At 48.8% G+C, this 26,068-nt stretch overlaps 2 protein-coding genes across 3 annotated transcripts in view; one reads left to right on the top strand and one right to left on the bottom strand.

The window, feature by feature from the left end:
* Positions 1–4,517: 4,517 nt before the first annotated feature.
* STOML1 (stomatin like 1) lies at positions 4,518–15,391 on the bottom strand. The gene is made up of 8 exons (XM_074964702.1): positions 14,959–15,391; positions 14,145–14,251; positions 12,560–12,709; positions 9,070–9,273; positions 8,251–8,473; positions 7,184–7,402; positions 6,934–6,937; positions 4,518–5,420 (listed from the first exon to the last, which is right to left on the bottom strand). The coding sequence occupies exons 1-8, from the start codon at positions 15,104–15,106 to the stop codon at positions 5,222–5,224; spliced, it is 1,254 nt and encodes a 417-aa protein (XP_074820803.1). The 5' UTR covers positions 15,107–15,391; the 3' UTR covers positions 4,518–5,221.
* A 3,481-nt stretch (positions 15,392–18,872) lies between these two features.
* LOC141994462 (protein PML-like) overlaps positions 18,873–26,068 on the top strand; it is a 37,833-nt gene continuing 30,637 nt past the window's right edge. Inside the window, exons 1-3 of one of the 2 annotated variants that reach the window (XM_074964700.1) lie at positions 18,873–18,993; positions 19,938–20,048; positions 21,887–22,371. In XM_074964700.1, the coding sequence (XP_074820801.1) occupies positions 20,043–20,048; positions 21,887–22,371 (491 nt within the window). In that variant the 5' untranslated portion in view covers positions 18,873–18,993; positions 19,938–20,042. Of the gene's footprint in view, positions 18,994–19,895; positions 20,049–21,886; positions 22,372–26,068 lie in introns of those variants that run through there. The other variant, XM_074964701.1, reaches the window with a different exon arrangement.

The raw sequence follows: 26,068 nt of genomic DNA, 5'->3' as shown, positions 1-26,068 counted from the left end.
ACAAGAGATCACCTAAGATGCAAACATCCATCATCATTTCATGGCTGCTAGCAGGGACACTGAAGATGTGTGACAAGGGGCAGGCGCTGAGGCCCACCCACTGATGGGTTCAATCACAGTGTAACATGCATGGGATTCACCACACAATAACAGCTGTGCTGGGTGCCTAATGCTGCCATGGGTGCCAATGAAATCCTCACCTCCCCTTAGCACATGGCTCAGGAGCAAAGCTAGGTCTTTTGTCTCACTGGGCCAGATTCCTGATCTGTTACACCAATGTTATCACACCAGCTCTGTCGACATTTGTGGGTTACTCCTGATTAACACTGGCATATCTTGGCCCAAGGGTCGGGCGGGGAATAAATCCCTTACTCTATTGCAGTTTTGCTTTCAGCCACAGTGGGGGACCAGCCTGTTATTTAAAAGAAATCTAAAGCTTGTTTCAGGACAGGATGGTTATTTACAGAGAACGGGACCAGCAGAAGGGATTATAGGAGATCAGGCCCGAAAGCACCAGTAAACAGCTCCTTGTTTATTGCAGCTGTGTAATTAATTGTTGTGGGCCAAAGTGCACCTTCCTTATATAGCAAAACTCCTAATCAAGGCACTGGGCACTTTGCTTGACTAAGGATTATAGAGTTTGCCCCTGATGGTTTTGTGCTGCTCAAAGATTGGTGCTTAAGGCAACAATCAGGTTCCTGGCTAGGGAGCCTGCCAGCCCTGCCCAGGATATACTCACACCATAGACTAGAGCAAGACATGCTCTATAGGAGTGGTGAGTGTGTTTCCTTTGTCGCTTTTGCTTCATCCCTGGCTGTGACACTGGTATGGAACCAGGGGGCTTATACCTGTGTCAGCTGCCAGCTGAGTGTTCTGCTGCAGGCCTAGCTTGCTCTTGAGGATGTCTCAGAGTTGCATGGTAGGACAAGTCCTCATCTTCCTGTATCTTTTAAAAGGATTTGGTGCCAGGAAAATGGACTCATCTATCCTTGGTGTACAGCACATTAATTATTAATAAACATTTCTACTGTATAAGTGCCCAGAGGTCAACCACGCTGGGCCCCATCATCCTAGACCCTACAATCTCAAAGCACATGGAGAGACAGGGATCAGCACCTCACAAGATGTACCTGGCAGATCCCCTCTGTTGACTTCCCTGAAGTTATGCTGATTCACAGCAGCTGATGAGCTGGCCCCTGGCCTCCAGAACTCTTTGTAGTCTCCATATTTTCAAGCTGAACATTTATTTTAGATCACAGGAAACAACAAAAAACAAATGATTGTTCCCCTGAGAAAGTGTGCAGAGAGAGAGTGGGGATCCCCCCCTTCCAGCATGCTGCATGAGCTCTGCAACGCATCCTGGCAGACAGCAGAGCTAGAGAAATTTAAAGCTGCAGTACACCAAAGTTACGTAGCTACAGATACCACAAAAAGTGTTCATTAGCAATCCCTAGCGCTCATGTAGTGCATTTCACCCATAGATCTCAAAGCACTTCACAAAGGAGGGCAGTATCACTATCCCTATTTTACAGATGGGAAAACTGGGGCAGAGAGGCAAAGTGATTTGCCCAAGGACACCTGCAAGTCAGTGGCAGAGCCAGAAGTAAAACCCAGATCTCCTGAGTCCCAGCCCAGTGCTTTATCCTCTTAATGTATACAAATGATCAGACCACTACAGTCAGATAGCTAGTTACATGTAACATGTTTATTGTAGATCAAGAATTAATACAGAGGAACTTACAAAATAAAGATATGTACATATACACACCCACATATATAGCTAATCAAAAGTATGCAAATCACTTTGAAGCACAAATTAGACCAACCACTGAATTCTAACCACTTGTGCATGGAAGTTCAAGAACTTCTAGGGATCCTTAGTCTAGGACATTCCCGAAAACTCCTTCTCTCATCCCTCCTCTATAAATTCTGTGGCCCAAAGTTTGAGAAATGCCTTTGTTTTCACAGGCACAATTTTTCACTTGCAAATCGTGGGTGCAAAAATCAGCACAGAACAGGGCTTGTCTATGTGGAAGTTACTACATGGCAAGCCAGGGTGTGAATCTACGCACATTCTGGGACTTTTAATGTGCTGTAGCAGTGTCCACACAGGGATGCTGCACTGTGGCAAGCTAATGTGCTGTAGAGTCACACCTTGCCATGCCTTGCAGTAATGTTCCATGTGGACAAGACCTAAACATCCCTTTGCACCAACAAATCAAGTCATTAGATGACTAGCTGCAGTGCTGGAGCACTGCAATTCCACCTCTCCTGCTGGAAGGGAGTGGTTTATTTTTTGTTGACAAGAACCCAATGCCACTCAATGAGATTCACCCGACAGGGCAAGATGCCCAGCAAGATGGATGGGATTTTAAGGGTTTAGTTGCCCAAATGTCCCCATTCAGGGGAAATGTGTCAGGATTCCCTCCCCACTCTGAACTCTAGGGTACAGATGTAGGGACACGCATGAAAGACCCCCCTAAGCTTATTTCTACCAGCTTAGGTTAAAACTTCCCCAAGGCACAAATTCTTTGCCCTTGGAGGGTACGCTGCTACCACCAAGTGATTTAACAAAGAATCAGGGAAAGGACCACTTGGAGTTCCTATTCTCCCAAAATATCCCCCTGAGCCCTTACACCCCCTTTCCTAGGGAGGCTTGAGAATAATATCCTAACCAATTAGTTACAAAGTGATCATAGACCCAAACCCCTGGGTCTTAGGACAATAGAGAAACCAGTCAGGTTCTTAAAAGAAGGATTTTATTTTAAAAAAAGGTAAAAATCACCTCTGTAAAATCAGGATGGAAAATAACTTTACAGGGTAACAAAAGATTCAAAAACACAGCAGAACTTCCTCTAGGCTTAGTTTCAAAGTTACAAAAAACAGGAAAAAACTTCCCTCCAGCAAAGGAAAAATTCACAAGCAAAACAAAAGATAATCGAACACGCCTTGCCTGGCTTTTACTTACAATTTTTATGGCTTTTACTTACAATTTTTGTAACATGAGAGACATTTAGGATGGTTTATAGGAGAAGGAGTTTTCTGACCTCATGCTTCTCTGCTGCCCAAGAAAACACACAAAACAAAGCCTTCCCCCGGCCCAAGATTTGAAAGTATCGTCTTTCCCCATTGGTCCTTTTGGTCAGGTGCCAACAAGGTTATTTGAGCTTCTTAACCCCTTACAGGTAAGGAGGAATTCTAAGTTACCCTTAGCTGTATGGTTATGACAACATGAAACTCTTGTAGACTTCAATTAGGGAGTAACACAAATTCCAATTGGCAGGGTGGGAGCGGGAGGTTCTGTACTAACATGTGCACCCACAAAAACAAAAGCGTGGGTTGAAACCCAGCTGTGCATCAAGCCTTTCACCTGATGTTTTTCCTCTTCTTGAGCTGAGTCATAGATTGTAAGCCCAGAAGAGACCATTAGACCTCCTGCATAGCACAGGCCAGAGAATTCACCTAGGTACGCCTGTGCTGATCCCAACAATTTGTGCTTGGCTAAGCCACATCTTCCAGGAAGGCTTCCAGGCTTGTTCTGATGGTACTGAGACCAGCAGAATCCACCACTTCCCTTCGGAAGTTTGCTTAGGTCTGACCCATTGGTACCCAACCTCCACCATCAGAGCTTTGTGCCAAGCGGATTTTCATAGAATCATAGAATCTCAGGATTGGAAGGGACCTCAGGAGGTCATCTAGTCCAACCCTCTGCTCAAAGCAGGACCAATCCCCAGTTTTTGCCCCAGATCCCTAAGTGGCCCCCTCAAGGGTTGAACTCACAACCCTGGGTTTAGCATTGTTGGGTTCTCAGTGTGGCCTCTTGCACTATCATTCTGCACTCCCCCAGGGCACTCGTGTTTGGAGGGTGTGACACTCGACAGCCCAGGGGAGCGTCCTGTAACCCACATATTAATCATTTTGTATATAATTGTGATATTGCATATAAAGCATGCCATGTAAGGTAGCATGGGAAAAGTTATGATCTGCTGAAACCCACTGTTCCATCTAAATATATATATGTATATATATAATTGGTGCATATGAAGTTATGAGAATTGTGTTTTATGGTTGTCACTAAAATATGCTGTGGGTTTGGGAAGCACCCAGATACTAGCTCTCCAGAGACAATAACTAGGGGGATAACCAATGCCCAGGTGAGTGTTGAACAACCATCAACCACCATTGTCCAGCAAGGGAGCTACAATGTAATGACTCACCTGTATAAGGCCATACCAGTGGAATTGCTTAACCTTGCCAAGTGGTGACTCAGCAATGCCCACCAGACATGCCTGGACTTGTGTTCTCCAAGCACATGGACTAAGGGCATAAAACAGAACACAGCCACATGCTTGGCCTTTTCTTTTTCCCCCACCTATGCCACAAGCAGCAAGGATGTTCAGAAGACTGAAGACTCCAACAGAGGAGACTGGCCCAGGTTTCAAGGGTGAAACCTGTGTACTATGAACTGCAATATCCAGAGGGGTGAGAAAAACTGCTTAATCTAGATGTTTCCCAGTCTAATAGGATTGAGAGTTTAGGCTGTGTGCTTATATTTTCTTTTCTTTTGGTAACTAACTCTGACTTTTTGCTTATCCCTTAAAATATATCTTTTGTAGTCAATAAACTTCTTTTACTGTTTATCTTTACCAGTGAATTTGCTTGAAGTGTTTGGTAAATCTGCTCAGGTTTGCAAAGGCTGGTGTATATCCACTTTCCATTGATGAAGTGGCAAACCAATTAATAAACTTGCACAGCTCGTCTTCAGCAGTGCAAGATGATATATTCCTGAGGTACAGTGCTGGGAGCTGGGGGGATTTGGCTGGTGCCTTTCTCTGCAATTCATGAGTGGCTCTGGGAGCATTCATGCAATTTAGCTGGGTGTGGGGCTCCACATGTGGTTGTGCTGAGTGATCACAGCGCCTGGAGGGGTTTGCTGCTTGTCATTAGCAAAGCATTGTGAGAGACACACCAGGCTGGAGAGTTAAGGGGGTACAGCGGTCCCACAGTCCCAGGCTGCACCCCAGGGATCCCGTCACAGAGGGGATTTGTCTTCTTTCTCCTCTGTGCAATGATCAATATCCCCAGTGCATGAAACAGAGAATAGAAAAGCTTGAGTCCTCACTCCCTTCACAATTAGATGGTTCTCCTGCCAGACTCTTCAATTCTCCTCTTTCTCACACACGCACACATGCATGTGCGCATGCACACACACATTCTCTCTCTATCTACGTTGTTTCATTGCCTTGAAGAGCTCCTCTAGTTTCAGGGCAACGCTCAGGTCACCCTTGACACGCAACCTCCCGCTCATGTAGGCACTCAGAGGGTGAAGTTCACCTGAGAAGAAAGCCTGCAGGTCATTTTCCGTCATCTCCAGAATCACATCAGGGTTGCACTCAGGGTCCCCATGGCCAATTCGCCCACTGCTTGCAGGGCATGGATATATGGGAGGGAGAGAGAGAGGGGGGATCAGTACCAGGGTTTCACATCTAACACCTTGGGGAAGCCAGAGGCCCTTTGTGGTTGTTTTGTTTAATGAAGTGAATTTAGCACTGGTGAAAGGAGACAATCCCCTCCCTCCAACAGCAGGGCAAGCTTCTCCCTACAGTGCTCCAGCAGCATCCCAGATTGGAAGGGATATCCTCCTCCACACCCTCTCTGCTGAGGGCACCAATAAAGGTGCCAGTTAATGTCTAGGATGCTGGTGGGTTACTGAGCAACGTGGCTGCGCGTCAGCTAGGAAGTGGAGATCACCCAGACAATGTGCTTTAGGCCAAGCTGCCATTGGAGGGGAGCATCTTCCTGCCACCTTGGGCTAGAGGTGGACAACAACGAGCAATCCCACACCACAGTAATTGCTCATTATGCAGATGGGCAGGAGACATATTTCTGTTTGTAAAATTTTCCATCTAAATGGTTTTTTTGAAGGAATATTGGGTTTTTGCTCTCCACAGAGAACTGACTTTTTGTTGAACCATCAAATGCCGAAAAACTGGAACATTTTCAGCTGCAAAACCAAAATACTTCTATTTGGAAATGCTGCCGCAGTGCCTGATAGGAGTTGTAGTTCAGGCGCTTCATGCTCCTATTCTTCCTGTGCCAGCCAGGCTGGACTTCATCTCCCATGATGCACCATAGCCATGCAAGGCATGGTCATGGAACAGTGTAGTATCATGGGAAATGTAAAGCTATGTGCCATCCTTGTGCACTCTTTTGTGGCTGGATGTGACACTGCAGGTTAGCCCTACCTTATATTCCCCATTTGGTGTCAAAATGTTCCCCATAAAGGATCTGAACAAGTGCAAGCCAAAAAACAAGCTAATCAGAGTAAATTTGCCTCCTTTAATAAGCTCTCACCTCAGACCCTGGCTCACAACTCCTCAGCTAAAAGTCCTCACAGCAAGGTGTCAGGACCAGGCACCTCCTACTGGGCCTGAGTACTCTCCAGGCTGATTGATGGGTTCTGCTAGGGGTGCCTGAAGAGAGTCAGTGGGCCTGTTTTTAAGCTCAGCAGCAGGTCGCTGGCTGCTCAATGCTGGGCCCGCAGCTGTGATGGTTTGTGCTCCAGCCCATGTCCCCTTCCTGGCTCCTGACTCGGGCTCTGACCTTTTGCCCCCTCAGCCCAGTTGCAACCACTGAGCTGGACTGCCAGTGCCCAGGCCCCTGACACAAAGTCTCTGAGCCTGGTCAGGTTCATCTTCTGGAGCCTAGGAGAGAGAGATATCACCACTCCTTGCAACCTGGATTCCTTCTAGTCCCATGTCCTGCTCAGCGTCCTGTTTCTGTTTAGACAACAGAGCAGGGAGCCTCTTTGATTATACCCAGGCTGTTCTGGTTGTGAGTTCTGGCTGACCCATGCAATGCTACACGCCTTAGTAGAGAACGAATCCTACCAGGAGCCTGTGTTAGAGAGGGGACTGGGGTTGGTGATATCACCTCCCTGCCAAACTACAACTCCCAAGTAGCACCATTTCAGAACCAAAATATTTCAATTATTCACTGAAAAGTTGAATTTTTCCATGGAATTCCCCCCCACCCCACATTTTCCAACCAACTCTGCTAATGAGTTCAGCTCTGTGTGTGGGGAATAAAGACCATGCACATGCCTGCACCCACACACAACACAGCTCAAAGTCCTCACCCACCAAAGTGCCTCCCAAACACAGGGAGAATAAATGGCAGTGACCTGCAGAGAGATCTATGAAGTAGGTTCTCCGCGCACCACTCGGAAGTATGATGTTGAGCTGGTAGGAAGCTCTGACTGAGCCAACCAAGAACTCAGACAAGAACAGCTCCAGAGCTGACAGCAACTCCTCAGGGCTATGTTTCCTCCTGCTGCTGCTGCTACTGGTGGTGGTGATGGTAGGAGCTGGTTGTTCTCCCTCATTCACTGTCACCACGCTGTCTGCTGGGGACAAAGGTGTCAAGATGGGTTTGGGGGCACCAGGCTGATTGAGATGAAGTTAGCTGTCAGCGCAGGAGTGGCAGGGAACCACAAGCCACTGTCCAGTAAAGCTCTGATGAGCGGTCAGAAAGGAGTCCCCTAGTCCTTCCTGTCCATCCAACCTCTATCAGCCACATGTATAGCACACGAACCCGCATCGTATCTGGGTATTATATTAACCCACTACAACATAAAAACAGAGAAAAGAGGTATTGTGAGTCCTGTTCTGAGAGTTAGGATGATCCAGTGGTTAGGGTACTAGTCTGGGACTAAGAAGACCCAGCTTCAATCCCCTGCTTTGCCACTAGTTCCTGTGTGAGTTTGGGCAAGTCCCTTAACCTGTCTGTGCCTCTGTATACTGGAGATAATAGCACTGCCCTACCTCTCAGGGGGGCTGTGCGGCTAAATATAATAGATTGTGAGATGCCCATATACTAGGGCAAGGGTCTGAGAAGTACCTAAATATACAGTCCTTATTTAATCTCTTCTTCCTGTCCTGGTGACCATGAAAGAGAGATTTGGCAACACTCACTGCACACCAGCATCCAAGATACCAATTATCTCCCTCCTCTCACAATGGGAGGTTGCCACGACTCTCAGCTGCTGCTCTATGGTCACTTCTGGCAAAACTTTGCCACCAGAGACATGGTCTGTCCCACTCGGGATCTGAGAGACAGATTCATCCATTGATGCCTATAGACATCCTGGCTGTTTAAAAGCCAAGCAAAGACTTCTTGTTTTGTCCCCCTGAGGATAAAAGCAGAGCACGTAGCAGGCGTGGGTGAGGAAGGTGTAGCCAGGCTGGTTACCTGTCTCAGGACTAGCTGCTGCTGCCATTGCCATGCTGTTGCTAAAGAAGTGAGTAGCCAGCTGCTGAATGGTGTTATGTAGCCCTTCAAACCCAAGGATCGGGGGTGTCATGGTCAGAGGTCCAGACAGACTCTCTTGGGAGGGTTGCAGCACTGCCTCTAAAATCAGCTCAACCTGATCTACTTCCAGGCCCCAGGACTTGGTCATGTCGTTGATTTCAAGCTAAAAGACAATTGGCAAAGCAAAAACCAAAAACATCCCAGTCAGATCTGGGTAAGTGCAAAGCAACAGATTATAATGGAGCATGGAAAGGACCCCTTCCACTCTGAGCTCTGGCTGAGCAGGCTGCATGGAAATAGAGAGGCCCCCAGAGCATGCTCCATTCCCTCCTTGTAGTCCTGAGGTTGTCCTCTGTGTATCCGCCTTATCCCCCTTACACCTGGAAGCCCCTCGCTTGGTTCCCCCTGAGGCATTCTGCCTGCCTCTCCCCTGTGCAGGTGTAAGGACCCCAGACTGCCCCATAGGGGCTGCATCTCCACCCTATCCTCCTGCACACTCCAACACACCTCTGGCTCTGAGACACAGTAAAACCTTGAGAGTCCACATAGTCTCTTGGGGGCAGATTCAGGGTGAAGCAGCTATAGTTTCCCTCCTTGGTCATTATTTCCATGTGTTACATAGCTAGAGAATTAGGGATCCAGGTCCTTGTTTCACATAAAAGGTTTCCTGCAGCTGGTGAGGCACAGACTGCAATGGGGTGCTGCACTGCCCATGTCACAGCGCAGGAGCAGGGCCCAAGGTCATAAGCAAACTCTCACCAGGAGCTGGTCCCCAGTCCGCAGCTTCTCCGTCTGGATCTCCCTCAGGTTCTTCTTCAGCAGGGTCTTGTTCATGGCATTTTGGGCCATCATTCGGGTGGCTGCATTCAGATCCTTCACCATCATGACAGACAGCACAGGATCCCACACCCGGAACTGGATATCAGCCCCCATGGAAATCATGGCTCCATCCTTGGTGGTCAGCTGTGAACAGAAGCTTTAGCAAGAAGGGCCCAGATCCTCCAAGCTATTGATTCAATGGAAGTTAGGTGCCCACATACCTTGGAAGATCTGGACTACTATCCCCCAAACTCTGATTCCTGACTAGTGAGACTTCCCTGATTCATTTAAACAGGCAAAACAAAACGTAGGAAAATCCCACAAAAACCCCACAAACCTTCCTCCACAAATCTCAAACCAAACCTTATTTATAGAATTACAAAAACCCAAACAAATTAACTCCTTCTCCTTCATTTCATGCATCATGGCTAGGGCCCTACAAAATTCACAGCCTTGAAAGACGCGTCACGGACCATGAAATCTGGTCTCCCGCCGTGAAGTCTGGTCTTTTGTGTGCTTTTATGCTATATTTTACAGATTTCAAGGGGAGACCAGCATTTCTTAAATTGGGGGGTCCTGACACAAAATGGAGTTGCAGGGGGGTTACAAGGTTATTTTAGGGGGGTCCCAATATTACCACCCTTACTTCTGCACTGCCTTCAGAGCTGGGCAGATGGAGAGCTGCAGCTGTTGGCCAGGTGCCCAGCTCTGAAGGCAGTGCCCCGCGAGCAGAAGCACAGAAGTAAGGATGGCAATACCATACCATGCCCTCCTTACTTCTGCGCTGCTGCCTGCAGAGCTGGGCGGCTGGAGAATGGCCGCTGTTGACTGAGGGACCAGCTCTGCAGGCAGCAGCACAGAAGTAAGGGTGGCAATACCATACCATGCCATCCTTACTTCTGCACTGCTGCTGGCGACAGCTTTGCCTTCAGAGCTGGGCTTCCAGCCAGCAGCCACCACTCTCCAGCTGCCCAGCTCTGAAGGCAGCACCATCGCCAGCAGTAGCATAGAAGTAAGGGTAGCAGTACTGCAAGCCCCCTACAATAATCTTCTGACCTCTCCCCCGCTCCCCCCCCAGCACCCAGAACTCCTTTTTGGGTCAGGACCCCAACAATTACAACACCGAGAAATTTCAGATTTAAATAGCTGAAATCATGAAATTTATGATTTTTAAAATCCTATGACTGTGAAATTGACCAGAATGGACCGTGAATTTGGTAGGGCCCTACTGATGGCACTTCTTGGTCCTTCTGGAACCAGATGCCAGCGCAACCAAGAGACTGTGCTAAGGGCTCCTTTTGTGTAGTTTCCACCCCAAGCAGACACTGGAAGTGCTCAAGATTTCACCAGGCAACCTGTCAGTGTGAGCCTTCTGGATGAATTTTGCTGCTTTGGGTGAGTATCTGAATCAACTTTAAGGTGCTTGTCCAGACTCTACGCCGTCACAGGATCACCCAGCACCAATGAGGGGGGCAAGTTCTACCCTCCCTTACCCTGTGTCTGTCTAGTCTATCTAGATTGTAAGATCGCAGATGCAGGGGCCATCTAGTACTCTGTGGTTGTCCTGTTCTTGTACAATGGGGCCCCATTCTTGGCTGGCCCTTAGGCACTGTCATAAAGAACATGATTACTATTATTGATGTAAGCAGGGTATAAATGAATTCTTCCCTGACAGCTAGCTGGGAGCGGGAGAGACTTTAGGTGTGTTCATGTAAATACAATTTGCTCCTACTCTGCTTAGATATCCAGCAGATAGAGTGGTGTGTTGCTCAAAGTAATCAACTTTGGCTGGTGTTGGGTTACAAATCATTTTAGTACTGAATGCAGGGGTAGTGAAATGCTGTTACCAATGTTGTCATTATTGTATGAATAAAGGGGAGCAGAACTGTGCTTAACCTGTCCCAAATGAGGGGGTCACCCTCAGCTGAAAGGACCTTGTTAAGCCAGGGCTCAAATGCCAGAGCCCTGTGACAGTAAGAGGAGTGGGGACAGGTGTTGTAGCCAGGAGGTGTGAACCCTCCCCAAGAGTCCTCCCCAGAGTGGTTTAACCTGTTCTTCTGTACTGTTAAAAGAAAGAGCTAAACAGGCTTCATTAGGAGCCTCTTTGTTATTTTAAAGGCTCAATCAGAGCTGAAATCAGTTATGGTGGGACTGTGTTCAGCACAGAGCTGAAAATTACTAAGAGACTGATGTGCAGAAGTCACAGCAGAGAAGCAGGTGGCAACAGAAGGTGACTGATAGTCAGCTGGTGAACAAGTGGCTGGTGAGGCAGTGAGCAGAACAAGTGGCTGGTGGGACAGCCAGTGGAGAAGAACCATGGCTGGTGGGGTGGTCAGCCAAAGCAAGTGCTCAGATGGTGGAGCAAACATGGTGCTTTCTTCCCCAGGTGGGAACTGAACTCACACAGATGCACCTCTGAACTCTGGGTCTTCTCTGACCAAGGACAGCCACTGTGAGTGGGGTATGGTGAGGGAGCAGAGAAGGGCACAGAAAATGAACTTTTGGTTGTAGAACTCAAGAACATGAGGCGGAAGACAATGCCCCACGCACACTGGGGTGGGTGTCCTGCTCACAGTTTTATGATTATGAATCCTGCTTGTGCCATTTTCCCTAATTAATGTCGGGTGACTTCCCTCCTTTCATTGACACTCAAACTCTGTGCTTGTGAGTGGGGAAGTATTGCCTCTCAGGTGCGCCCAGGGTGGTGTGTAATTTTCCCAGGTTACGGGGTGGGAGCTCAAGCCGGTTCTGTGTTGCATCGATGGAAAGGAAACCCTAGATATTGAATCCGGCCCTGGTTGCTGCTGGTTCCACGTGGCAGAAGGGTTACATTAATAACATCATCTCAATTTCAGATATCACAGATTTGCAACTAATATTTTTTGTCAATGAGACATCTGTCTACATTTGTCTTTTATCCATGGCTCAAACCCCTCCCCCCCCGCCCGCCCAAGGTTGGGCTGGTCTAAATCACAGCCAAATTCTACAAGAGTAGTGATTGTGGGTGCCTACCTGGAGATACCTGAAAAGGACCTGATTTTCACAGGTGGATGCTCAGCACTTTTGGAAAAGCAGGTGTCACTTACCTTGGACACCCACAAATTCAGGCACCCAGAACCACTGGTTGCTTTTGAAAATCTTGGCTCAGCATACCCCATGGAAGGCTGTGCGGAAGGAAAACCGTGGCCTGCGATCTCATGATATTTGGCCTCAGTTCATCTAAAAGGTTTGTGAATCTGTACTACAGTTTTGCAACTGGAATGAAAGCCCAAAGCATGCAAGATTCAGCATGTGGCTTTCATTAGGAAGGTTTGCAAAGGTCTCTACCCTGATCTCTTCAAGAGGGTTGCAATGGATGACCAGGCTCATCAGAGAAGCTGCCACATCGCATAGCAAATTGCATAGAATCGTAGAAATGGATGTAGCTCACCTTACCCGGTGGCACATTAAAGGCTCTTGTCCTCAAGTCTACTCGTTGCCAGTGACCTATGAACGGCAACAGCAGGACCATGCCTGGCCCCTGGGGGGCTCGGGTCCGGCCCAAGCAGAATACAATCATTCGCTCGTAAGCAGGGACTATCTGGAAAGGAAACATTTAAACCAAATAGAAATAAGGAGGAAAAATACACACTGGGCACTTTAAAAAAAAGTTCTTTTTTCTGTCTCTACAATGCCTGGGCTTAATGCACAGTGCTCCCTCTAGTGGTTGGCTTGGCAAACATAAGAGCCCCACACAGCTAATGGAGCTCATCCTTTTGCACCAACAGTAAGGGTTTGTGCTTCTGGTGTGGAGCTCGTGGGATCAGTCCCCAAGGACAACCATGGGCTCTGCTGCATCTGGCCACGATTCATTATATTCATATCAACTGGGATAAAATGAAAAACTACTGAGATCTCTGTAAGTCATTTGGCTCCACCTGCGAGGTATACCCTTCTCTGGCAGGTGACCCCAGATGTTTGGTTGTAAACTCAATACTCAGTAAGCTGAGCAGAATCCCATGGCCAGATGATGCACGCTACAGGCAAGCTGAGCTCCTCCAACTCCCACTGGAGTCAACAGGAGTCAAGGGTACATGGCACCTCTCATGGGGCTGTAGCACATGACTTATGAGGAGCGGCTGAGGGAACTGGGATTGTTTAGTCTGCGGAAGAGAAGAATGAGGGGGGATTTGATAGCTGCTTTCAGCTACCTGAAAGGGGGTTCCAAAGAGGATGGATCTAGACTGTTCTCAGTGGTAGCAGATGACAGAACAAGGAGTAATGGTCTCAAGTTGCAGTGGGGGAGCTTTAGGTTGGACATTAGGAAAAACTTTTTCACTAGGAGGGTGGTGAAACACTGGAATGGGTTACCTAGGGAGGTGGTGGAATCTCCTTCCTTAGAAGTTTTCAAGGTCAGGCTTGACAAAGCCCTGGCTGGGATAATTTAGTTGGGGATTGGCCCTGCTTTGAGCAGGGGGTTGGACTAGATGACCTCCTGAGGTCCTGTCCAACCCTGATATTCTATGATTCTATGATCAGGGGATCCCCAACTTTGAGATGCCACAGGCTGCACTGGCAACTTTCCAGTAACCTTCAGCTGCATTTACCCTGAATATACATTTACACAAATTTTAATAGTAGAAAATAAGACACTCCGCCTTTCCAGTCCCCCAGGAGAGCCTCTTGCTCTCACACCTGGACCATTGCACCAGTGGCAGCCTTTGCGCTACAGGAACTACTGATGTTACACTCGCTATGGACTAGCAGGTGGGTTGGCTCTAGTCTGGAGAGCTGGGTCTCACTGGCAGCGCAAAGGGAATGGCCTAAGGTGAAGATAATGCTGCCGCTCCCGTCAGTTGGCTTTTATGCCATAGGTGCCCACTAGAGAGGCTGCAGCAGTACACAATGCATTGACCATGCAGCTACTTAAGGACACTCCAAGCAGCGAACAGGGCATCGTTGCCTTTCCCCAGACTCTCCCCCTCCCACCACCACCTGTATTTAGGAGTAAGGACCAGGCATTATTTCCCACTTACTTTCAAGACAAACCATGCAGAGATGGGGAAGGTGATGACCATCATCAGGAAGGCCAAAGATGTTACAATCCCATGGCAAATCCAAGACAACCAGCCCTGGGAGGAACCTGTAGGAGAGAAAGAGAGGGTCAGGGAATGAATTTGGAGAGAGCAGCAGCTCCCCCGATCCCTCAGCATCACCCATAGCTTGGTCTCAGGCCCATGGCCTTTCCCTTGTTTCAAGGCACACCTGCAGCAAACCACAGAAAGCAATGGGATCTTGTAGGCAACTCATGGATCCACCCAACGACTGTAGTCACAAATCTGTGCCCCGGTGTCCTTCAGCAGCATTGCCCTTGAGGGGAACGCCATAAGCTGCAAGCCACCCCAGAGACAGAAGGGGCTGCCTCAACCTCATTCTGCTCTGTTACACCAGCCTCAATCCACTGAAGTCAGTGCAGCGACTCCAGATTGACACCAGCACAACACAGTACAGCATTTGTCCTGGGGTCTCTTGCTCATGATCACTGAATGTCCATACACCTAACAGCATTCACGGAAGGCCACAGGAGATGATCCCCAGCCTGGACTCCCCCAGCCTGCCTCCATCTTGGACTCTTCCAACCCCTGAATCCCCAAATGACACATCCATAGGGCCTTATTCTGCTCTGCTCAGCACAAGCCAGGAGTAACGCCAGGGCAGCCGTGGAGCTGCACCCTGCGTAAGGCTGGTTTGAGGGAGAGGCCAGTGTTTGCAGGGGCTATAACCACCAAGGTGAATGGTGATGCTTGGGCCAGCAGAGAGGGAAACCTTGCTCCCCTGTCCTGTACTCACCTTTCGTATGCGGGATCTGGCCCCATGGGTCTTGCACATGCCCAAAGGAAAATAAGCTCTTCTGAGATCCATAGAATCCAATGCTGGATTGCTGGAAATGGTCAAAGTCCCCCAGTGGAAGAGCTTGATATCCCAACTGGCTGAACATGATCCAGTTTACCTCCTAAACCTTTGCAATAATCTCTCCACTCCTTCCCACTCCTTACCCTGCTGGTAAAATGGCTAGTGGGAGTCCCCAGGGCAGCATTCAGTTCCTTGTGCCTCAGACTGAACAAACAATTAGCCCACTCCCCACAAACATCAACATCCAATTAGCTCAAAGCACGGCCATACAGTCCTGCTTGATTCTTTGAATCTTGCAAGTGAGTGCCATTCTTACCTGCAGGTTAATGTAAAAATTCCTGCACACCCAAGCTGTTTAGCAGCAGGGGAAAAAAGATACCAAGAACACTTCAAGATGTTGCATAAAAAAGAAACAAGTATTTACAAGCGACTCTGAATCTGAGAAATCCAGCTCCTTCATGCGGCCCTTGCAGACTGGAGGGGTAACAGAATACAGTCTTTGCTTGCTTGCTTTCTAAACTCAGACACAGCTTTTGTAGCTAGCCAGCAGGGCTTCTGGGTGATTTCAAAGCCCCATCAGCACCATAAATAAAGACAAAACACCTGACAGTCAAATGCCAAACAGCAGCACCGTAGCTTTTCCATAACAGGCCAAGGGAAATTCTTAAGCCTTAGATCAGAAATCCAAGGTGAGCCATCACAGAGCAACATTAAGGGCTCGCTCCCTACTACCCTGATCCAATCCCCTCCCCTTCCCTGGATGCTAGGAGAAAATCCTTCCCAGGCTGGAGCAAGGAGTGTCTCCATCTGTTTTGTGTCTCCTCTGCAACCCCAGCGGATCCCTTTCTAGCCCTTGCTAGTGGATCTGGTGTGTCTCCTTCCAGGCAGGGATGCTGGCGCAGTAGCACTTCCTGGTATTCTATGTCATGTGGGCACTGAGAACAGTACTGGCTGCAGAGCAGGGGAGGAGGAAGGTTTTCTTCCAAATGAGGTTTGCTTCATCAGCTGCAGAACAGCTCCATCTGCCATGGGGAGGATTCCCTTCGACCTCCCCAGAGGCAGCAGCAGGATGGCATCTCTCCAGGAGCTCCCCTCTCGCTGTTCTGCGGGGACCCCTTCCGAAGGCTGCCACTGATCATCCCCCGGGGTCACCTATGCCCCCCTTGACCGTGGCTGACCCTCCACCCATCTCCTGTTTCCTGAAACGGCCCTATGGGGAGAGACTCCAGCCCCAGGTTCTCAGGCCAGCACTGGTTAGAGGCAGCAGCCGCTCCTCAGCTGTCACTCTCTGCTTTTTCATGGGGCGAGGAGGCTGGTGGGGAGCTGTGCCATGGGAAAGAATCAGGGAGTTTCTGTAGCATGGAGGGAGGGGAGGGGTTGCACTGACAGAGGGTCCTGATTGGACGGTCAAGTGGAGGCTGGCTCTGACTCTGGGATCAATACAAACCACACAACAAAAACACTAAACCAGGAACCTATCCTTGCAACAAAGCCCGTTGCCAACTGTGTCCACATATCTACTCAGGGGACACCATCATAGGGCCTAATCACATCAGCCACACTATCAGAGGCTCATTCACCTGCACATCTACCAATGTGATATATGCCATCATGTGCCAGCAATGCCCCTCTGCCACGTACATTGGCCAAACCGGACAGTCTCTACGCAAAAGAATAAATGGACACAAATCAGACGTCAAGAATTATCACATTATAACATTCAAAAACCAGTTGGAGAACACTTCAATCTCTCTGGTCACTTGATTACAGACCTAAAAGTCGCAATATTACATCAAAAAAACTTCAAAAACAGACTCCAACGAGAGACTGCTGAATTGGAATTAATTTGCAAACTGGACACCATTAAATTAGGCTTGAATAAAGACTGGGAGTGGATGTGTCATTACACGAAGTAAAACAATTTCCCCATGTTTATTTCCCCCCCTACTGTTCCTCACATGTTCTTGTCAATTGCTGGAAATGGCCCATCTTGATTATCACAACAAAAGGGGTTGGTTTTTTGTTTTTTTTCTCTCCTGCTGGTAATAGCTCACCTTAACTGATCACTCTCATTATAGTGTGTATGGTAACGCCCATTGTTTCATGTTCTCTGTGTATATAAAATCGTCCTACTGTATTTTCCACTGCATGCATCCGATGAAGTGGGCTGTAGCCCACGAAAGCTTATGCTCAAATAAATTTGTTAGTCTCTAAGGTGCCACAAGTACTCCTGTTCTTTTTTTAGAAGAGCCAATGTATCACGCATTTCTCCCCACCTTTGTCTAGCTACATTATAAACTCTTTGTTGCAGACTTTCTCTTTTTATGTGTATGTCCAGCACCTACCACCCGGGAACCCTGATCTTAGTTGGGGTCTCTAGGCACTAAACAACAATTGTAATATTAAATAATGTAGAAGTATATGTGTTAATGCATGCTAGATGTGTACACATGAATACATGTGTGTATCTGCATGTCGGTGTGGGTGTCAGTTTCTACAGATTTATTTATATAGGTGTCTGGACAGGTGTGTATTTCTGTGGTTGTGCTCTATGGATTTGTATTTGGGCTTCAGGAGTGGGCCTTTAATGGACCCATTGCAACTGTGATAATGTGTGGTCCTAATTCCACAGATAAAATTACAATAACTTTAGTGAACATAAAACATGGAGCTGGTTACAAAAAATGGGAAAAAGAATCATGAAAACCTTTGTGAAATTTCATTTTTTTTAAAAATTACCCTTTTTGACACCATTAAATTAGGCTTGAATAAAATAATGAATAATGCTGCCAGCTCTAGCATCCTGTAACAAATAAAACCAGAACTTAGCATAATACATCTGTCAAAACAATAAATATGCCTGTTTGGGCCTTGCAGTGAAAATGAGCATGTGAGAGAGGGTGGGTGAGAGCAAGCGACGGAGGGAGGGGAATGGAGTGAACGGCGGACGGAGTGAACGGGTGATGGGGCCTCAGGAAGGGGCAGGGTGGGACCTCAGGGAAGGGGCGGGGCAGTGGGCAGGGCAAGGGCGTTCGGTTTTCTGGAATTAGAAAGTTGGCAACCCTATGTGGGGTTTGCCTTAATACAGGCAGTGGTGCCCACAGAGATGCCAAGGGTTGGCTGTCCTTAAGAGTGAGATTTACAGCCTCAAAGAGTAAGACTTTCCAGGGATATGTCAGGTCATTGCTTAGTACAGGGACTCTCCTTTTTGCTCCTTGGTGACATCCAATAGTCCTGGCTTTTAATTCAACCAACACTTAATAACTTTTTAAAATGTACACTGCTTAATATTGCATCTGAAACACTTCAATTTCCTAGCTCATACTAAAGTCTAGGGCAGGTAAGAATTCTCCTTGCAATGCAAACCAGTGGGTTTTAACAGTTATTTGCTGGTTGGAATGAAAATGTAGATGGTTGGAGATCCCAGAGGACATGAATTTGTCCAGTGTGGCTTAACTTTTGAACTGTATTTTGCAGAACCCGCAAACTTTCAATCAAGTCCTGCTTGTTTTTTGGGCAAACTCATTTTCTTGACTGTCAAACACCCCTCCTCCTGCATAGTCTTCTCTCAAGGTGGGCCTGTAGTCTCCATAGTTACCACAGTAGGCAAGCTTGGAAAGCAGTTTTGCAAGCACCAGGCCCAGTGCCTGAGGGCCTGGATGTATTGTTTTTTATTGCAGTGCCTGAGTAAAAATATTATCTATTTACTCAAAATGAGTACGATATGCTTAGGAATGTATGTGGGAAAGAGATATCATGATAATGAGTGAGGCTCATACCCAATGTGAGTGAGAGCATGCCTGTGCCCAGCATCCCCAGCACATGGGATGGAGATTCAAGTGATTGAGCACAGCAGGACACTAGACAAATGCAGACTCCTGGCATCCCCCCAGCTGAGGGAGGGACCCTGATGCGGCACAGCGATCCGTTCTCATTGCCACACATGGAGCTGCCCGGCAAGGATGGGCACAGGTAGAGTTACATATTTCGAGTTCCAAAATAGAGGCCACTGCCAGGGGAAGAGGGAGAGGGAACTGGAGGGGTGTGTGTGTACTGGGAGGGAGGTATTTGGGGGGTGCATGTGCAGTGGGAGGGGATATTTGGGGGTACTGGACGGGGTTCCTGCAGTCTCACTCTCAAGATGGGGGGCAGCTGGCGCATGCCCAGGACGCAGAGCTAGCCCATCAGCGCCTCCCTGCAGGCCTCTCCTCGGGGTGAAGAGCCAGGGTCTGGCCCTGTCACCCCTCTTGGCCAGGCTCTGAGGCCCTACGTCAGGGAAGGCAGCCCAGCTGAGAGGCAATGGCATCTCCGTTTACCTGGCAGGCCAGGCTGGGGCAGGTTATATGCTCAGTACAACATAGGCAGCAAATTCTGACAAGGAGCAGTTTATGCTGCTGGCAGCTGCAGCTGTATGGGAGGGACCAATCGGGGCATGGAGACAGCTCTTTCTGAGCTGCAAGGTCTGCTCTGAAAGGAAAAATCCCAGACATTTCCTTCTATTTGAAAAATCCTCCTGGACACAGATGGGCAGATCAAAAAAAAAAAAGAGGTCGTGTCCAGGAAAACCTAGATGTATGCTAACCATAGGCACAGGCAAGTCAGGGCCTTGCAGACCTCACTGCACCCAGTGGTCGGTACCATCCCGGCTTCATTAGGAATGAGCCTGCTGTGCACTGAGCATGTTGGCATCCCAGGCAGGGCCAAGGCACAAGCCTGGCCCCCTACATGCTGCAGGCTGAGACAGGCAGCCTGCAAACGGAGAACTTGGTCTGTTCAGGCCCTGCAGCCAGCTGCTCCCTTCCCCCAACACTAGGCTGTGCTGCCTTCCTTGGCAGCAGTGGAAACTTCCTGCAGCTCCTCCTCCCTGCAGGTCACACAGAGAAAATGAAACTAGATGTGGCTCTTCTGCTTTGCAGGAAGCTCCTTGTTACTCTCCCTTGGCCGGTTACTCTCCCTTGGCCACAGCAGCAGCTAGAGCGTCCCCAGAGCCGTGGCCGGAGCTGGCTGTGCATCCGCTCTCAATGCAGGTATTTTATCTTTCACTCGTCTTTGGGTGATAGTGTACCATTTGTTTCCCAGCTGCACAGAAGGGGTGGGGGGATTCCTGCATGAGACAAACCCCAGCTCCCCACTTTTTGGAGACCATTTCTGGGAGAGACTCACTTTGTGGGGCACACTCTGCTCCGGATGGGATGGCGCAACAGCCATCAGCATTGTGGCACAGCCTCAGTCCGTCAGCGTCCTGTGACACCATTGTGCCATGATGCAAAAGGGCAAAATGCTGTGGTTTCATGCACCCCTGCATTTCTGGAGGGTCCCGTTAACTTCCTTCACATGAGGCAGGCAGGCTGTGAATTTGGGGCTATCCCAGAAATATTGAGAAGGCTGGATCTAGTGCCCAGAATAGGACCATGGAGTTAGCTCTCAGAGCTCGCATCCTACTTGTGCATGTTCCTCTATTCCCTCTCTGCTTCCCTCCCCATGTGATATCCCAAAGGCCCAACCTGACAAAGTTGTATTGCAATTGACTTCAGCGGGAACTGGCTGCTAGATTTTTCAACAGCCAAAAGCTGAAATGGGTCTCAAAAGCAGCACACACCTCTGAAAACAAGCCCACACAACACCCCCTAAGGGTGTACTCCACCCACGGGGCGACCCACATCCCTAGGCTAATATTCCCACCGGGGAGGGGCTGCAGTTTGCTCTGCAAACTTGCTGACAAGGAACGGAGACTAATTTTTTGTAACTACAGCTTTGCCAAGGCTGGAGCTTCACCCCATCTCCCACCCATCCGCACTCCAGTGTAAAATCCTTTTTGTTGCACTTGTTGCTGTGTCTGTTCTATATTAGTTCGTATGCTGCTCTCATGGCTATAGTATCTGAGTGCGTTTCAGCAGTTCATTGAGTGACTAACGTGTGTCATGTGGTGTTTGACGCTAACGCCACCCCTCCAACAGATCTTGGTGGAGAGACTCACACGTGGCATGACAGTATGCTCGTGCTGAGAGGTAGCATCACAGCCCTACCTGGACTGGGATTCCTTTCTGCCAGGAGAGGTGGCTCTCCTCCATCTCTTACCACTAAGGGATGATTGGAGTTTTCCTCCAAACTTTGTCCAGGGCACAAAGAGTCAAGCCTCTGCTTTAAAAGCTGGTGACTAGTTGGCAGGCACAATGGGGAAGAGGGGTAAGATGGTTTTGTGGTTACAGCTGGGGAGTTGTGAGATCTCTGCATATTAACCCCTGGGTGGCTTGGGCGAGTCACTGAACCACGCTGTGTCTCAGTTGCCCATATGCAAAACTGGGATAATAATATTTCCCTGCCTCCCAGGACTGGATAAAATAATCTTTCCATGGTGAGGTTTTATACTAGAGCAGTGGGGACAATGTAGACACCCAGGAGAGATAGGCATGCAGCCCTGCTGCATGCAATGTCACTGTGAACTGTGTTCTGTAATAAGCCAGTTCGCATGATGTTGAGGGCCATGAATTTGCAATATGTAGGCACAAACATATGAGTGCCATATTCAGAGGCAGGATCCTGCAGCCTCCAGTAGGGGGCCTCTAGGCCTAGTCCACCCCATCACACAGGCCATATACCACACCTCACAACACTTCATAGTTTCCTTTGTTCCCCTTCACCCTTCCTCAATACACAGAAACAAGGGGATGTCTGGGGAAATTGAAAGGTGGCAAATTTAAAATGGATAGAAGGGGTTTTAAAAAAATACAGTACATGGTTAGCTTGTAATATTATTACTGTTACATAGAGACATCTCTTCCCCCCCCCCCACCCCCATCACTCACTGGGGCTCATAGCAGAGCAGCACAGCATTGGTGACCCCCTGGGTCTCTCTCTCCCAAAGGTGATGGAGGAAGAATTTCAGTTCCTGCTCTGCCAGGGGTGCCAGAAAGAACCCAGGAATCCCAAGCTCCTGTCCTGCCTTCACACTTTGTGCACCGACTGCCTGGAAGAGAACAAGCCCGTTGGCCAGTGCCCCATCTGCCAGGCTCCCATCCCACAAGCCAGCGGGATCCCAGACCAGGACAACCTGCTCTTTGCCAATCTGCAGGCCAAGCTGAGCACCTACCAGAAGATTGTCAGCAGCAGCGACTTGGTCTGTGACCGCTGCAGAGATCTGGCTGAGTTTTGGTGCTCTGAGTGTGAGGAGTTCTTTTGCATCAGATGCTTTGAGGCCCACCAGTGGTTCTCAAAGAAGAAAAGCCACGAAACCAGGAAGGTGAGGGAGCTGAAGGCAGAATCTGCCAAACAGTTTCTGGAGGGAGCAAGGAAGTCCAGAATCCTCTTCTGTTCCAATCCCACCCACAATGACCAGAACTACATTACAAGGTAAGAACATCAACCTTCTATGATTTATTCCCATACAGTTGTGAGCACATTGGAAAAGGGTATTGGGAGGGAGGGTCTGTGGTGAAGGCCAGGCCTGGGAGTCTAGGGAACTTAAGACCCTTTCTTCCTGCACCAAGATATGAGAGTAACTCCCATTGACTTCCGCAGGAGCTACTTGAGTCATGTAGCAAGAATATGGCCCTTCGGTTCTATTCCCAGCTCTTCCACTGACCCACTATGTGACCTTGGGCAAGTCACAGCTGTGATGGGTTGGACCCCTCTTCTGGATGTACCGGGGTTTCACTGAGCCCCACCTGCTCCACCAACCTGGATTCCCTCTCCCTGTTTTGCTGAATTAGGCTCTCCAGCCCCTTGCAGCACACACACAGAGGTAGGGCCACACCCAGATGCAAACACAAACTGAAGCCAGCTCTGTGTTAGAGGATTCACCCAGCACTCACTTGCACACCCCTTTTGGGGAATAAACCCAAAATAATATTGTCTTGTGCTGTATAGAAAGATCTGCACAGCACAAACTCATAAAAATTTGCCCTCTCCTTCAATGTGAAGAGAGATATGCACAACTTCTTCCCCCCTCAGTTAGAAATTGCACAAACTGGGTTTAATAATAAACAAAACAAATTTATTAACTGTAAAAGGCAGATTTTAAGTGATTATAAGGGATAACAAACAGAACAAAGCAGATTACTGAGCAAATAAAACAAAATATGCATACTAAGCATAAGATCTTAAAGAGAGTGGTTTCAAGAAGTAATTTCTCACTCTAAATGTTATTTTTGGTGTGAAAGTAGAATGAATTATATTGAAATTATAATTCATTAAAGAAATGCTGCTTGAAGGGTTTGTTGAAATATAGTTGTCAGGAAGAGAAACATTAAGGAGTGTGAGACAATGGGTACTCAAACTAATTAACTTAGAGCTCCTATTGAGCTAGGAGATTGGTAAACGTTAGTATGCAAAGGTAAGTTGCAGAGTTTCTGTATCTTAGAGTTCCAGTCATTTCTTCTTACAGACTGGACCCCTGTCACAGTCTGGACTCGCCCCTGCCTTTCCCCTCAGGTTGGTTCCTTTGTCCCTTCAGGTACTTTCAGCAGTCCTTCTTCTTGGGTAGGCAATGGAGGAGTCCAGATCAACCTGCTCCCCAGCCCTTAAAAAGGATTTACCTAACGCAGGAATCCTTTGTTTGATCCCCATCCCCCTACAGTGGAAAAGTACCAGCTGTGTCCAAAGGGGTATTTTCATCAGGTGAGATTATCACCTGACCTTGTAGTGTCAATACAGCATCCCAGGAAGCACCTCAGGAAGGTGGGAGATTTGTATCTTCAGAGTTCTATTGTCCTTCTTAAATGGGTCATTCAGGAGGATTGCCTACTGTCTGGCAGGCGTTCCTCCAAAGTACACACACAGATGTAATTGTTACATAGTCAATATTCCTAACTTTAGATACAGAAATGATACATGCATACAAATTAGATAATCACATTCAGTAAATCATAACCTTTCCAATGATATCTTACATGAGGCATCTTGCATAAAGTATATCTTAGTTATGCCATATTCACATCATAACCATATTTCTATGCAGAATATAGGGTGTACTGTCACAACAGCCTCTTCCTGTGCCTCAGTTTCCCCATCTGTAAAATGAGGCCAGCTCTTTTTCAAGTGGCCTCTGCACATTCCCACCCTTGTTTCATGGTGTCAGCAGATCACGACAGGGGTCAGGCTGGAATTCGCATCCCCCTGCACCTCAAACAATGCCCTAGGGCTGCTCTTCTGCAGGGACTGAACCCGGGACCTCAGCATCTAAATTCATGAGCCCTTACTGCTTGAATTAAAAGACCAGGCTCTTTAGTTTGGAGGCAAGAGGAGACTCAAACTTCTTTGTGTGGTGCAGTAATGCGGGGGACAAAGCATGGGTCACACACCCCATTGAACAATCGGCCAGGTACATCTTGGGATTTCCCTCCCACACACCGTCTGACACAGTGCATGTTGACCGCTGCTGAAGGCACTGGCTTGACGAACTCTCTGGGCTAGTATGGGAAAGCCTCTATTCCTAAAGATCCTTCGTAGAGTCTTACAAACTCCTTACGCATGTGTCACATGGAAAGGCATATAACCATAGGCAGCGGGTACAGTAGGCCAGGAGGGGCTAAGCCTCCCCGGTGCAGCCACCACTGATCCTGCGGCCAGAAGCCTGGGCCATGGTGGCTCCACCTCTTCCCGTACATGCTGGGAGTAGGTTTCCATGGGAAGAGTTTGCTTATTTATTATGTGCCATGCAGGTTCCCAGGCAGCTGAGGAGCCGGTACCTGCTACTCAGCTTCCTGGGTCCCTGGGACTCCCTAGGGAGATTACTGATGAACCCAGGAAGCTGAGTAGCAGATATCACCTCCTCAGCTGCCCAGGAATGAAAGCTCGTATAAAAGCTCAGCGTTTTCTGCCTTGGTGCTCCTCTCCAGCACTCTCCAGCCCCCTCTCTGGAGGTCCCTCCTGCCGCTCGCTGGTTCCTCCTCTCCACTCGGCCCCCCACCGCCGGTCCCTTCTCCCCTCCCGCTTGGCCTCCAATGGGAGGAGGGATGCGGTGGGTGACGATGGGGGGTTGTGTGGGAAGAGGGGGGAAGGGATGTGGTGAGGGTCAGTGGGGGGAGGAGAGGAGGGATGCACGCGGGGAGGGGGAGAGAGGAGGGACCAGTGAGCAGAGGTGGGGGGGCAAGCGGGGACAGGAGGAAGAGGGACCAGCGAGCAGTGGCTGTGGGGCTAAGCGGGGAGGAGGGGGGAAGGAGAAGCATACGGTGAGCAGGGAAGGGACCAATGGTGGGAGGAGGGACCAGTGAACAGCAGCAGGGTGGGCTGAGAGGGAGGAGGAGGGACTGGCGAGCAGCGGCAAGGGGACTGAGCAGAAAGGGAGGAGGGACTGGTGAGCAGCAGTGGGGGCCCAAGGGGCAAGGAGGAGGGGGATGGAGAGGAGGGACACCTGTGGCAGGGAGGGGGCTGAGCAGAGGAGGAGGTGGGCGTAACAAGGAGTTTGCTTGTCCTTGCAACAAATCAGCCAGAGACCTCTTCTGAGTACAATTATTTTATTTTATTTTTATTTTATTCACGGTGTCAACTCCCACCACCTTCTATTTACAGACCGCTGCAAACTAGCAACCTGGGGGAAAGCTAGCTTCTCCAGCCAGCAGTGATGCACAGTCCTTGGCTCCTCCCTTGCCTGCCTGCCTGCCAGCCCTATATAGCCCCCTGGCTAATGGGGCCCGCAGGTGCTTCCCTTCTAGCAATTGAGCGTGGCATACTCAGCCAGCCCCAATTAATACTTCTTAATTGGAGCTAGGCTAACAGAGGGCTGGCCCAGGACCTCCTGGCCAGCACCCTGTTACAGAGGGCCTGGGGCAGAGTGGGGTGAAGTGGGGTGGGGCCACTGGCAGAAGAGGCGGGACAGGGAGCTAGCCTCCCCGAGGGGAAGCTTCACCCACCAATCATGCATATAACACACATGTATAATAATCTATTGCTGCCTGTACCAATCACTAATTCATAGATTCATAGATATTAAGGTCAGAAGGGACCATTATGATCATCTAGTCCGACCTCCTGCACAACGCAGGCCACAGAATCTCACCCACTCACTCCTGCGAAAAACCTCTCACCTATGTCTGAGCTACTGAAGTCC

The sequence above is a fragment of the Natator depressus genome, chromosome 10 (assembly GCF_965152275.1).
Source record: "Natator depressus isolate rNatDep1 chromosome 10, rNatDep2.hap1, whole genome shotgun sequence".
NCBI classification, from domain to species: domain Eukaryota; kingdom Metazoa; phylum Chordata; order Testudines; family Cheloniidae; genus Natator; species Natator depressus.
Note: the sequence above shows the minus strand (reverse complement) of the source record. Positions and strands in the feature narration are given on the sequence as shown.